The 14,641-nt window shown below is 39.8% G+C and overlaps 1 protein-coding gene across 1 annotated transcript in view; it reads left to right on the top strand.

Annotated features, from left to right (window-relative positions):
• The window catches only part of aacs (acetoacetyl-CoA synthetase), a 40,808-nt gene continuing 26,167 nt past the window's right edge, over nt 1–14,641 (top strand). The window contains exons 1-8 of the mRNA XM_078251231.1: nt 1–339; nt 1,236–1,339; nt 3,577–3,697; nt 4,983–5,096; nt 11,086–11,183; nt 12,197–12,311; nt 12,815–12,896; nt 14,161–14,314. Of these exons, the coding sequence (XP_078107357.1) occupies nt 186–339; nt 1,236–1,339; nt 3,577–3,697; nt 4,983–5,096; nt 11,086–11,183; nt 12,197–12,311; nt 12,815–12,896; nt 14,161–14,314 (942 nt within the window). The 5' untranslated portion in view covers nt 1–185. The remainder of the gene's footprint in view (nt 340–1,235; nt 1,340–3,576; nt 3,698–4,982; nt 5,097–11,085; nt 11,184–12,196; nt 12,312–12,814; nt 12,897–14,160; nt 14,315–14,641) is intronic.

Below are 14,641 nucleotides of genomic sequence, written 5' to 3' on the forward strand. Positions count from 1 at the left end.
GTCAGTTTTCCTTGGCAGCCCCACGCTTGCCTTTGACAGATCCTTGCTAGCTGCCGCGCACTGTAATTCCCAAGCCATTGAAACTAAGTCGCTAGCCGGTCATCTAATTTAACAAGAGCCCTCTCCTCAGGGACAGTTTAGCTTCAGCAAGGCGCTCGCGCTAACCGGTGTTTGGCAGCCGACAAATGGACGCGACAAACATGTCTAAAGACACGGAAGGGAAGAGCGAGAAAATTATGGATATGGAGAGCAAGGTGTTGTGGTACCCGGACTCCAAGAGGAACACACATATGGACAAGTTTAGGATACAGGTCAATAAGGACTACGGTCTTAATCTGGGTGAGTAGAGAGGAGGGAGGAAGACAGACAAGACCCAGACAGAGAGACATAGAAAGAGCTGTGCAATGAATACAAGTCGGGTTTTATTGAGCCTGCGAAGCTGGATATCTGAGCTGAATACAGAAACAGCGTCTCTCCGCTGCTATCTGTCGATATAGTGTACTTACTTTACAGGCAGCGTATACTCTAAATTACCACTGTCTGAAGCTGCTTTGCAGTATAATGTTTCAAGCTAGCTTTGGTGTGCAACCATAAGGGGGTACTGAAGAGACAGTGAATCCGCATATCTTTGCAGGTATTGTACCTATTCCGTCGGTTATTAGAGAGAGAGAGAGAGAGAGAGAGAGAGAGAGAGAGAGAGAGAGAGAGAGAGAGTGTGAGTGAGTTACGTAATTGAGGAGAGATGGGAGCGGGTGTGACGACATCTGGTGTGTAAATCTATTTGTGTCAAATAAAAAAAATGGAGTTGAACACCTTTGTTAATTTTCAAAACTACGTTTGCTTTAATTTCTTTGGGTCCTTACTAAACTAAAATCCTTTTCTTCTCTTCAAGAACTAGTTTCTCTCTTTTTTTTTTTCTTTTTTTTTTTTTTTTTACCATGCATAAAGAATCTTAGTGTACAGTATGTGTTCTTGGCTAAGCTACCAAAGCGGCTGCCTGAGAGGACAACCTTTCCTTTAAATCAGTGGTTTCCAATCTGGTAGTCCAGATCTCCCAAGGGTTGCATTATAAATCTCAGCTTGTTTTGCTTTAGAGGTACTTGTACATTAGTCTGTACCTCTTAGTCTAAACTGTAGCAACTTGACACACTATATGTTTTGAGCTGATAGTCACACCTGTAAGTTAATATGTTTTGTAATACATCTGTAGTAATCACAGATTCTCTATACTCTAGCCAACTACAATGACCTGTACCAGTGGTCGGTGGACAGCTATCCAGATTTCTGGGCAGAAGTGTGGCGCTTCTGTGGAGTAGTCAGCTCCAAACCATATGAGGAGGTGAGTCCAACCTCTGCTGGTACTTTGTATCCGGAAGGAGAATGGTTTCGATGTCAGCCTAACATTTAACAGGCACTTTACCAGGGAATCTGACAATAAAAATATGAACAAAATCCTATGAAAAAATCGAATAGATATAATAGAATATTGCAAACAACTTAGTTTTTTAGGTTCTGAAATGGCTGGCAGAGTAAAAAAACTCACCATAAAGATTCAATGAATGACCAGCATTTCACTTGTGGGAGTTTTTTTTCATGGTGGTAATTTTCAACTCTGCCAGTCTGCTGCATTGTTATGGGTGGGATTCATGTTTTCTCCAAAATGCTTGTATGTAAAAACAAAGTTTAGCCCATGAGTTTATTGATACACACATCTTCGTTTTGGGGATTATTGCTAGTCTTAAAGCAGTAAAGGGTAAAAAACCCAAAACAATATTAAATATTATAAGAGTTTTATTTTGTTTATTTTCAGCATTTTTCCATTGCATTTCCAAAATGTGTTTTTATTTAAATGTAATACAAAATTCTGTGTTGATTTGATTATTATATTTGATGATGGCAAATGGCGTAAAATATTTCATTATTGTTTTATATGATTTGCAGCACACATATCATAGCCACATAGCTGTCTGGAACTATGTGTTCTCAGAGCTGGCAGTGATTCTGGTTACATGAAAGAGGGAAATCCCTCAATAGGTTGCGTATCCACTGCATCCATCTTATGTTATTGTTATGTCCCATTGGCTTGCTCCTGTGGCTTGCCAGCCAATTAACATGTTTGGTTTCTATTTTTAATTCAGACTGCCTCCATTTTCTCATTCACATATAGATAGATAGACACTTTATTCATCCCCTTGGGGAAATTCAGGTATCCAGTAGCTCAAATAATCTGTATTAACATATATAAATATAGATTAGAGACAATACGTGTGCTGAGATTTGAGATAAAAAATTAGTGACTGAGGCCCATTGAATTGTAAATATTACTAAATAACTTAAATGTTGTGCTATGAGTTGGTTAAGAGTCTTCCTTAGTCATTTTTATATGCAAAGGCAGTAATCTAATATGATTCATCCTTAATGAGCAGATACATAGTTAATTCATACCCTGCTTTAACCTTTCGACAAAAAACATTTTTGAAAACAGTGGCTGCTAGAAAAGTCCAATCTGCACTTAACATGTACATATGGCACATTTCTTTTTGCTGATAGTTTGTGATCGTTTCCCACTCTGTCTGAAACTCAAAGACTTTAAGGCTTATAATGGCACACAACCATTTGGTAACATTAGAATTGCACCTATTATTGTACCAATGCCAGTTGGAAAAGGGAGGTTTTACTGATTTAGAATGATCTTAATTTGTCATTATTTAATTTGACTCTCTAGCATCTTAATGTTGCTCAGTTCCAGGATATAGCCACTCAGGTGGGTGCATGAGGTAATTAATGGTGTCTGAGATTAAGGTGCTGTGTCATGTTGTTAACACACCCTGTTTGTACACATTCCACATCACAAAATTTTACTACGGCTGGATGACATGGCCATAATCTTCTAACCCGATATAGGTCATTTCATATCTCGACAACGATATATATCATGATTTAGAATGTGTAATTCCATAAATAAATAGTCTATATGAAATATCAACTTTATAAAGCCTTTTTTGTATACTCCTGTGTGAATTAAATGCTTCACAAATGAAAAGTACTGAGTGAACTTAAGTGCAAAATGAACATAACAGTTTCAAGTGAAATTATGGAGAAAATAAATACAGTAGATATGGTTTTTTTTCCAGCTATACACTGACTATGTTTCCATTGAGCACACAAATAGTGTGATGTAAAAAAAACACCCGCAGTTTTTAAAAGATATTCCCTCAAACTATTTCACATTTAGGTTAGTATGTGCTTGTTTTTATTAATATAGACACTGTAATTGTATATCATGGTATCATTGAAAGACATGAATTATCATATTGAATTATTGCCCTATTTTCTTTTACATACATTTTCTTATCCACTTTAACACTTTCTTAGGTTCGCTGTCCCAGCAGACATTGAATGGAAGACAGGGAGACAATAAACAGACAATCAATCCTTTTGTAACAGTGATGCACAGTGGACTAGGCTATTATTATTATCCCCAATTCTGTGCCAGCAAAAGCACCAAACCTTTAAACTGCATGGTCAACAACAATGCTGTGTCTCTCCTGTGTGTGTTCTATGGGTGTATACCAGGTGGTGGATGTATCCAAACGGATCTCGGATGTCCCACAGTGGTTTAAAGGAGCTCGGCTCAACTACGCTGAGAACTTGCTCAAACATGCAGACCAGGACAAAGTAGCTCTTTATGCTGCAAGTAAGTATATTAAGTGTATTGTTTGCTGAATACAAACTATGTAATATACAGCAATATATATGTAACACAGTGCTGCACCTTGAATGTTGGCTTTATTGATCTCCAGTGGGAATCAAATCCATAATCCTGGCAGTGTTAAATGCATGCATTGCATTGAGCAAAGAAAAAAAACACGCATAACACAGCGCTCATTTTTGTTTTATTTCATGAAACACACCTCCCATCTAAAACACACATTCAAATCACGCAGGGCTAAGGCTCTGCTCGACTAAAGAAATTCGACTTACATTCAAATGATTTAGTCGACTCATCAATTAGTTTATTTTTATGATCGGTTTCTCCACAAAGAATTATGCAAAAGCACCACTTTATATTTTGTGTTTAACAGAAATGTGCTCATCCGTTTCTTGGAAAAGAGTCAACGACTAAAGACATTTTAGGTGACTAAGACCAAAATGGCCGATTAGTTGAGTAATCGACTAAGAGTGGTCATACCTGTGCAGTGCAAGTTCAGTTTACATGGTATTTTTCTTTGTTTGTTTGTTTGCCTTACCTACTGTTTCTGCAGTCTGCTGCTTTTGCAGTTTTTCCCATGGTGACTTTTAACAAATTGTGGGTCTCTCCCTCCCAGTTTACCTGTACAGTATGTGTTAGGGATTGGGGTGTTTTCTCTCCTGAGTTGCACATAATTGTCTACTATTCGCAAATGAACTAAACAGACAGAAAGTCAGGAAGACATGAAAGAACAGAGTGGAGGTTGCATTTAAGCACAGAATTGATGCAGCGGTGAGCGCAAGGCTGCATACGTCACTTTGTTAATAGATGAACTGCCGCTCCCTCATCTATCTCTCAGGGCTGTCACATACTAATGCATTGGCACTTCTTTGTTGCCTATCTGTGTATATGAGGGAGAGTGGGCTCTCACACACACATGTACACACACACACATGCACACCACCTTCTGCAGGACCTGTAATGTAATTATTAGACGGCCCATTAGTCACAATGCCGTGGAGCCTCTGTGAATGTCAGTAAACTATTACTTCAAGAGACAACAAGGCCTGTTCCTGCCTGTGGCTCTGTCCTGCCCCACTATCATTCTCTATTTATGTCTCCATCTCTGTGTCTCTGTTTTTCTTTTTCTGATCTTTGGATTTGAATTTCAGGGGTTTTATTGGCATGTATATCAAGTATAAGTAGTACAATAAGCCTATGTGTCCTTAGCTTTAACAATATTATTTTGAAATGTACATATTTATCTCTGTTTCTGTGTCTCTGTTTGCAGCGGAGGCAAACGATGAGATTGTGAAGGTGACGTTTGGGGAGCTGAGGCGCGATGTGTCGTTGTTTGCTGCAGCCATGAGAAAGATGGGCATCCAGACTGGAGACAGGGTTGTAGGTGAGTCTCAAATGTATTGCTCTCTGTCTCACTGGGGGAAAACAAGAGAGTATGGAAAAAATGGCATCAGCATTTTATAAAACATTTTCCATCAGCCAAGTGATGGTTGATTACCAACCAAATTAGTTGCTAGATAGATCAATTGCTCTCCTCCTGACTTGTTTCCTTTTTTCCCCTTTGTCTTCCAATCTTCTTCATCGCCTCCTTTCTTCTTCTTTCTTTCGTATTTAAAACTTGTTACAGCATGAGTTGAACATGGGCTCTGTTGCTATAGCTCTGTCTGTGTGTTTGTGCTCGCTGGTAAGGAGGGCTGGCTGTCTTGGCACACGTTGCAGCTCTTTCTGAAAGTCACCATTTAGTTTTTTCAAAGTCCATATTTGTACAAGGAGGAATGGCTGAGGATGCATGTTTTTCTGCAACGTCCCGCTGTCCAGTACATTCGTCCAGATCTGCAAATTTATACAACTGCAAACTTAGTAGCACCGTTGCAACTTCAATGCATTTTATAGTACAGTACAGTTCCCCACCCCAATTTGTGAACAGAACATCTTTTGAAAACAATTCAAGTGTCAAATGCTAAAAGCTTATCTCCTCCACCTCCGTAGCATATAGAGCTGTTAGCACTGCTCAGCTATCTGGGGTTTAGTTACTTAAGGGTTGTCAAACAAAAGCATGACTTTTTAACTGAACTATTCGTTGGCCAGACTCCTTGAAGAAAGAAAAAAATAGGTTTGGTGGCCTTAAGAGGTTTTCTGATTTAAAAATACACACCCATACATACAATTGTTAACCATACAAGAGTAGTTTGATTAGTTTGTTTCATTCAGCTGTTATAAAGGGTGTCAGAAGCCTCCACAATTTGCAGTTTGGTAAATTTGTTATGACATTCATTGTGAGCACGAATCCAGTCTGATTAGTATTCACAGTAGTTAGGTTTACGTCTCTCTCATAAATGTATAATACATATATTCTACTGGTTGTACTGCCGCAACAGTAATCTTAAATATTATTCATTTACAAGAACCAAAATAAGTATAATGTAATAAAAAAAGTCTCGGACGGACGGACGTGTATGTGAATGTGTTACTGCACTGAATCTTATCCATCACTGTCTCTGTTTCATTCTTTGTTCTGTCTCGTTCCAGCCATGATGCCACAGAGCGTATTGAGCTGTTTGTGCTGTGTCAGTATCAGGTGCTTCAGTTACACAGAAGTTGCCAAATAGTAGCATCTCAGATGCCTGAACCTTTCATTCTATGACAACAACTTCATTTTCTGCTCAAGTTAGATTGAATATATCAAGCATATACAAGCCTCTTTTGTCTGGATAACGATGAATAGAGAACAGGCACAATAGTTCAGAGGTTACAGAACATTCTTGTGGATTTAAAAAAAACAGAGATTGCTTAAATGCTGAGCTGAAAATTGATTGGGCAAAGGACATCTGGGTTGTACTGCCAGTCCTTAACCACAAGGGCTTTGACCCAGAAATTTGGCAAAAAATGTAGGTATAAAAGGACAAAAATCTGTACAAACACAAGTCTTAAAGGAACATTTTGACCTCTGTCAACAACTAATACAAATTTAAGTCACCCTTCACAAAACTGTAGTTAATAGAAGAGAACCTGTGGTTGTACTGTGCAGCTCCCTGGGATGTTCAGAAAAGGGGTAATTGAAGCCAACCATAGTACTCTATTCTGACATAATCAGTACAGTATAAAAAATCGATCAAGAAACCTATAATCTCTGGCCCTTGTATGTTCAAAAAGATTCCTGCTTTTATTTTGAAGTAGCAATGTGACTCAAATCTGTGGCTGTTGTTCATGAGCTCATATTGAACAAGGTTGTCTGTGTGTGTGTGTGTGTGTGTGTGTGTGTGTGTGTGTGTGTGTGTGTGTGTGTGTGTGTGTGTGTGTGTGTGTGTGTGTGTGTGTGTGTGTGTGTCTCTCTATATATGCTCAGAGGGACGATGGATATTGTGGTAGAGAAATCCATTAGCTAAATGACTTAAGCGCTGTGGGAATCTCATTAGAACGACTGGAGGGATGACCAGAAAGGGAGACGGAGCTACAGAGAGAGAGAGAGAGATAGATACCAGCTACTTCATGCCTCTCCCTATTACTTTCCTCACATATCTAAACACAAATCTGCGTGTGTGTCATGAGCTCACTTGTATGTTCAAGCCGGAGATGTCCTTGTCCCTACCCAGGTTGTAACTTAAATGTCTTGTCAGTGTCTGTAATCCAGGAGATATATAGGCACTTAGCTGATGAAGCTTTATAGCAGGAAAAGAGCCAACCCAGCACACACACACACACACACACACACACACACACACACACACACACACACACACACACACACACACACACACACACACACAGAGACACACACTCATGCACAGACACACATATGCATTCTCCCCTTCATGCACATTTTCGATCCATTGCTCTACCCTTTGGTCCTATCACCTTCAACATCACCCTGCAGCCTGTTATGAAGCTTGCTAGCCTTTACGGCCACTCTTCATCTATTGGGGAATTTATATTTATTTATTTTTTGTATCATTAAAAACACACTGTGCAACCACAGTCTTTTACCGTTACCGTTCAGTAATAACAATGTCAGGTCAGTAATATGAAACAAAGCAGCATTATCATGTAAAATAGTATGTAACAAACAAAATAAAAATGGTTTTAATTATAGAAATTACACCACTTGAATTTCAACGTCAGGTGCAGCTTGTACATTTAAACAAAATGAGCTAAAACTGAAGACCAGCAGGGCACATTTTGCTGTAGCACACACTTCCTTGTGGAATCGGTACTTCTCACACACACTACGTGGACTATGTAACGTGTGGCCTGTTTCGTATGGATGTGAGTTATTCCAAATGTGGCCATGTTAGCAGGAAAACAATGTCATTCAGATCATTATTTTCTTGTTTAGTACTAATAAAAGTTGCTTTGTACAAACTCTGCGGCAGGACATGTTGTACTTCACTGGAATTTTAAAGACAACACCTCAACTGACTCCACCCAGAGTTTTCCAGGTGACTAAGAAATGTGTACTAGCAACCATCTTATCACATTATATTGGAAGATCTCAGTGCTGATCTTAGGCTAGGATCAAGACTGAAATACTAGTCAGGCTGTTGTGATTTAAAGTGGTAATCATGTAAGCTCTACAACATTGCACCCGTGGGGTCAACTTGGTTTATCTCTGGTTAAATCTCCTCTCCTCTCCTCAACAGTTCTTGCATTACATTCTTACAGTATTGCCAATGTACAGGGGTAGGAGCCTTCCTCCAGGGCATGTTCACAGAAATTGTCCATGAAGGATGCAGGTCACACAAGTTTTTTGTCAGTGATTTCAAACCACTGGTCCCTAGGTCACATTCTTGTTTCTGTAACCATTATCCAATCACTGCTCATGACATGACTAAAATTAAAATTCTAATGGGATGAATCCAACAAATTCAGAGTTTTTCTGCATCTCCTGGTACTTTTCAAGGCCTTTTACTGAATGGATGTTTCATAAATTGGTAGGATAAAAAGACAGTAGCCAAATTTTAGAACAATAGCACTGTGATGATGCATTTGATTTATATTAAATTGAACTATTACGAAGGAGCAAAGAAGTGGTGTAACACCAAAGTAGCCATTAACATCCTGAAAGGCATGTTGACTTTCATTCAGTTTTTATCCACAAACCTGAAAAGTGGTATAGCAGTATGTACAGTATGATTAATCAGATAGGAGCAGCAGTGTGTTGCTTTGACGTGTAAGCAGTGTTGTTCCAGCATATCAATATAGTGATTCATAACAGTGGCCACAGAAGCAGTCAAGCAAGGTGTTGTAGTCAAATTATGATCTGTGACTCTATTTATCCTGGTCCAGTGTGAGAGGATAATGATTTATGTGAGTGTCTGTAGAGCCGGAGTAGCAGGATGGTGATTTGTCAGCCTGAAATGTCATCCAGCCACGATCAGCTTCCTGGTTACAGCAGGAGTCAGCATAGCAACCAATACAGTCCTGATTAGTCATGATTCATAGGAAGTGACAGTATGGTTGCCGTTAGCCTTAGACCAGAGTGCTTTGCTGGAACTATCGGCTGTTTTATTGTTTTATCATGCTAGATTAGATACATGTTATCAACAAAGAAGCTCTTAAGGCTGGCCAATCCTTGCTTTTTTACTTCATGTCAATTATTTTAGCCATAACTAACTATTTTATTCTTTTCTGTCAAAATAAAACCTTTATTAATCACATTTGAATGCAATACATTCAGTTTAGTTTAGGGATTGAGCGATACTGGTTTTTCAAGGCCGATGCCGATATTGATTATTAGTAGTTAATGAAACTGATAACCGATGTTTGGAACCGATGTGCATTTATAGTGAAAATGAAAATCTAGGGTGTCAAAATTAAGATTTTAGAATGTTACAAACTCCAGCACAAAACTTGGTTTAAATGCTTTAAACAATTATTTAATAGATTAGAACGTTTTCAACATAATACACAGTAAAAGATAGTGTTGTGGGCGGGACATTAAGTCAGACTCAGTGGTTAGTGAAACAGAAGCAGAGGGACAGACACAGAGCTGTAGCCGAGCCAAAGTAGTACACTTTTTAGTTAACTTGATCTGTTATCAGGCAAATAAAACGCTGATACAGATAATCTGCAAACTGCCAAAAAACGGCCCGATAATCGGCCAGGGCTGATAATCGGTCAATCCCTAGTTTAGTTCTTAGTTTTAGTTAGTCGTTTTATTTAGTTGGGTTTTACCCTGGCTGAAGGGCTACATTGACATCAGGCATCACAGATAAAGTGTATAGTATTTAAATCCAGTGAATACGAGAGGCATGATAGCATTGCAGTGAGATGAAAATTGTCTATATTGGTACTGGCTGAAATGAACATGGCAATGTATGCACTCCTATTTGGTGTTCTTTATTTTCCATGGTACAGTTGTCAACCTCTCTCTCTCTCTCTCTGTCTCTCTGTCTCTCTGTCTCTCTGATTGTCTGACTCAGTCCAGTGAAAAGACTTTTTTTTAATAAATTTCCTTTATTGCTCAAGGAGTATATCACAGCAAGACAGCCGTTGTGATCGCAGCCCTGCTTGTTAAGAATGAAATATTCTCACTGCCCTGGTTGATATTCATCACCTCTCTCCAACTCTCCAACCCCCCTCTCTCTTTTAACATTCTCATTTTTCTCTCTCCTCCTTCTATCCAGATTGTTTCTGCTCAATATGTTTCCGGCTCTCCCTCTTCCCTCCTCTCTCTTTGTCTTCTTCCTCTATTTTCTCAGTGAGGGGCCCTACTATGTGGTATCATGCATTTATAAGACTACATAACACATCCAATTGCTCTCATTTTACTACTGCTAGATATCACATAACCTAGTTGAATCTAACAAACAATAATTTCCTGACTTTCCTTCTACTATAATGTACTATACTGTACTTTAATTTCTGTACATACTGAATAAACTGTATTGCTATATTTGATCTCAAATGTCTAGGTTCTTGTCACATATGATGCCATCAGAATCATAACACTTGATTTTTAAACTCCATAACATCTAGGGCTGGGTACCGAATTCAATACTTTTTAGGCACCGACCGTAGTATCGAAAAATGCCTCGTCATTCAATACCCAAGGAGTAAATCTCATCAGAGTCAGGGAGCCAAGTAACATGCAGCGTGCTTCTACCAAGATCTAATAATGTTTGTGATTGGCCGTCTAACATTACACGTCGCAGAGACACGCAGGAAAAACTCTACGTTACACAGAGACGGGGCTCACGTAGTAAGGGCTAAAGCATAAATAAAAAAGCTTTGTGCCGTAATGTTGTAATTTCTTTTTGTTTAATAAAATTGGTATCGAAACAAGTATTCAAACGATACCCAGCCCTACTAACATCTATAGCTGTTTTTAAATTAAATAATTCATTGTGATTTCTACCTCCCCTCTCCCCCTTTAGGCTACCTGCCCAATGGTATCCATGCAGTGGAGGCCATGTTAGCAGCAGCCAGCATTGGAGCCATTTGGAGCTCCACCTCTGTCGACTTTGGAGTCAACGTAAGGGCTGTATTATCATGTTTGTGGCTCGTGTGTCTTTATTTACGAATATTTTAGTTTTTTTTATACCATCAACACTTTATTTTTTCATTGTATTTAGTCATTGAAACTTGAATTTATAAAAGAAACAGTTTCCCACATAGGGCGCTTTGAGAGCCTTAATCTCAAGTTTATTTTCCAAGTACAAATTAACTAAACCAAACCTATTGAATCTGCTGCTTTAGACATAGCATATGTCTTTTTGTGTGGACTCTATTCTGAGTACTAGTGCCAGAGTGGCAATCTTTATCTCTTAATCCTGGTAGAGCTCATTCCTCCATCTACAGTACTGAGCTGTACTGGGTCAATGGTCTTTTATCAATTCTTATAGGGGACCCATGATTGTAGCAAAACAGACTCACATATGCAAACAAACATAAACATGAAGAGGAAAAGGAGTAGCAGGTCTGTCTGGCAACCTATCCTGTGTGAGTGAGCGTTCAATTGACTTCATCCGACGGCAATTCTTTCCTCAATGGTCTTTCTGCCATCATGGTCTTCGCTTCTTGTTTCTGGTGTGCTACTGCCCTGTCTGGCAGACCAGAGAACTACACTTACAATAAAAACCTTTTTTTCATTCCTTAGTAGGAAGTTATTTGACTATATTTGTCCCGTTTACGCTTTAAGGTAGGAATGTAGATGTACAAGATGAAGGTATATTATGCAGACTCTTCATTAAATTCCTCATGCATTTTGTCTTGAGCTCATCTCATCCATCTGAATTACATTGTTCTCTGTCATAGCTTCCTTCATTCTCTGCTAACACTAATATGCTCCTGTTTTGTAATGGTGTTATCTGTCCTTAAAGACAAATTATGTTGAAGGCGAGTTAAAGTTGTTCAATTCAGGGCATACATTTACTGTTATTACTTCAGTAAATAATGGCTTTTATTTTGATGTGCCTTTCCTGTCCACCTATCTACTCCAGTGTTTTTCGGTTTTAACCCTCTTTCTCTCCCTTTTTTTGGTCTCAGGGTGTCCTTGACAGGTTTTCTCAAATCCAGCCCAAGCTGATCTTCTCTGTTGCCGCTGTGGTTTACAACGGCAAAACACATGACCACATGGAAAAGCTGACCAGTGTTGTCAAAGGTCGGCAACCACACAATGTGTCTGACCATACATTTGTAATTTGTTTTGGTTTAAGTGTCTGCTTTTACGCCACGATTACCATCAATGCACGATAGAGAATAACAAATACATTTGTCTTCTTCAACTAATGTGTGTGAGAAAACCTGCTGAAGTGACCGGAGTATGTACAGAGACAGTCATACTGTGCAACATGTATTTTTTGTATATATATATCTAGATGATTTGGTCTCTTTACAGAAATTAAAACTTAGAAGGACTTTCTGCTAACATGTAAAAAGGGTAAAGGCCAGTAGAGGGAAAAAAGGAGCTTTACTGGGTTTTAAAAGTGTTTAAAGTTAAACTGTCGGAAGAATAAAGAATAAAGAAGAAGATGTAAAGTTAGGTGCCTTGCTCGGAGCACCTTCATGGAAATAACACTGTGATTCTGAATCTCTTAGCTTTTCACGAAGTTATAGAGTAAAGAAACAAACAAAGCATCAGCCTCTCCCTCTATCTCTCTGTAGGTTTGCCTGACCTGCAGAAAATAGTGGTGATTCCCTACGCTCGCTCCAAACACGAGACTGACCTCTCCAAGATCCCCAACAGGTGGGTGTCTGTGGATGCAACTACGCTGAAGTTTTAAAACTGAGAAACTGAAACAGACTTTTTTATAGGACTAAAGCCCTATTCACACGGGATTAGTATTACCTGGTGATCTCTGGTCATTTGTATTAATTACGGAGGTTGTCTGTGATCTTAATGACGTGCGAATCGGCCATGTCTGTATAATATAAATTCCCCCGCAAATGACCTACCATATTTCACTGAACACCGAGGTCCTGTGATAATATTAGTCCCGTGCGAATCGACATGTCTGTGATTTGACGGGGTCGTATATCATTTTTTCAAGGTTTTTGTTTCCTGTGTGCTTATTTTTTTTATCCCTCTCGCGAAGACGGATATGGGCTCGCGGGGGGCTGTGGACGCCGCCTTTCGTGACCAACCTAGTCTGGACTAGCCTGGTTGACACCAGACCCTCCTCAGTTGTAACTAAGAGTGGGTCTGGGCAAGGTTCATTCACAGCCCATTTCCAAAGGGGCGTCACCAACGTGACGCCGCTCAAATGCCTCTGGGCGCAATTGTATAGTCCTTCAACCAATCAGACCAACGATCCGGGTGACGTAGCAGTGACAGCGGTATCAACGGGTTGCTGCGCTTTGGTGGCCGTCATGTTGAATGTAAACGAGAAGCTGCTTGCTGTCGCTGCGCTATAGTCATCGTGTAAAGCCCGTCTCAACGGTTGTGATTGGTGCCTCGATTTGGAAAAATTGGAAATGGGCTTGAATGGGCTCTTGGCCAGACTGACTTGCAGAGCAAATCTCAAATTTGCCTGAAGTTCGTCAGGGGTTTCCCAGGCTAAGTGTGGACCACTGCCCGACCGGAGACCTTCGTCCCCGAGTTGACGCGCTCCCTACGGCTTTGTCCGAGGGCTAACGGTGATGCTGTGTGGTTGCAGCCACGGTGGGGATGATAGGGTATGAGCCTCTGGTAGCCTCTACCGGGCCTGGCCCAAAAAGATACGGAACCCCGACACAAGTGCGGTGCGGCGGCCTCGCCCTGGCCGTCAACTCTCTGGGTACAGATATGTCCATAAATTCGAGTAAAAGCGGGCTTTGCTTATCCCGCGAATGCGCCATACGAAACTCAGATGTGGGGGGGTCATTTCTAAATCACACGAGGTCCCCGGATGATACTAATCCCGTGCGAATAGGGTTTAAGAGCAGGTCAGAGATATGTTCTCTTGCTTATACAGTATATTGTATCAGTTGTTTCTTTAATTTTCTTCTTATTTATTTATTTATCTTGGCAGTGTATTTATAGATGATTTCTTGGCATCTGGGCGTGGTGAGGCCGACCAGTTTCCGCAGCTGGAGTTTGAGCAGCTTCCATTCAGTCATCCTCTGTTCATCATGTACTCTTCTGGCACCACAGGAGCTCCTAAATGTATGGTCCACTCTGCTGGGGTAAGAAAAAAGAAAAAATATTGTCAAATAACATCATAAATATGGAACACTCTCCCTCTCTTTGTTGAGCGTGCACAAACACAATTTCTCAGACAGTGCTGATCCTTTTATTAATAATAGAAGGAATGTTGCATCTCACTAGCTGACCCATGGGTCATCCTGTATTGTTGTTTGTGATTTTCTAACATATAATTTATTACATTATGTAAAACATTTGGAATAAGAGATACATTTACAATTCAAAACAAAGTGACACTTCTGTTGCCATTTTTGTTGGACAGTTTGTGTTACTGCTCCACAAGGGTTAGACGGGCCGCAGCTGTCTCT

Source organism: Sander vitreus, chromosome 5, assembly GCF_031162955.1.
Source record: "Sander vitreus isolate 19-12246 chromosome 5, sanVit1, whole genome shotgun sequence".
In the NCBI taxonomy this organism is placed as follows: Eukaryota; Metazoa; Chordata; class Actinopteri; order Perciformes; family Percidae; genus Sander; species Sander vitreus.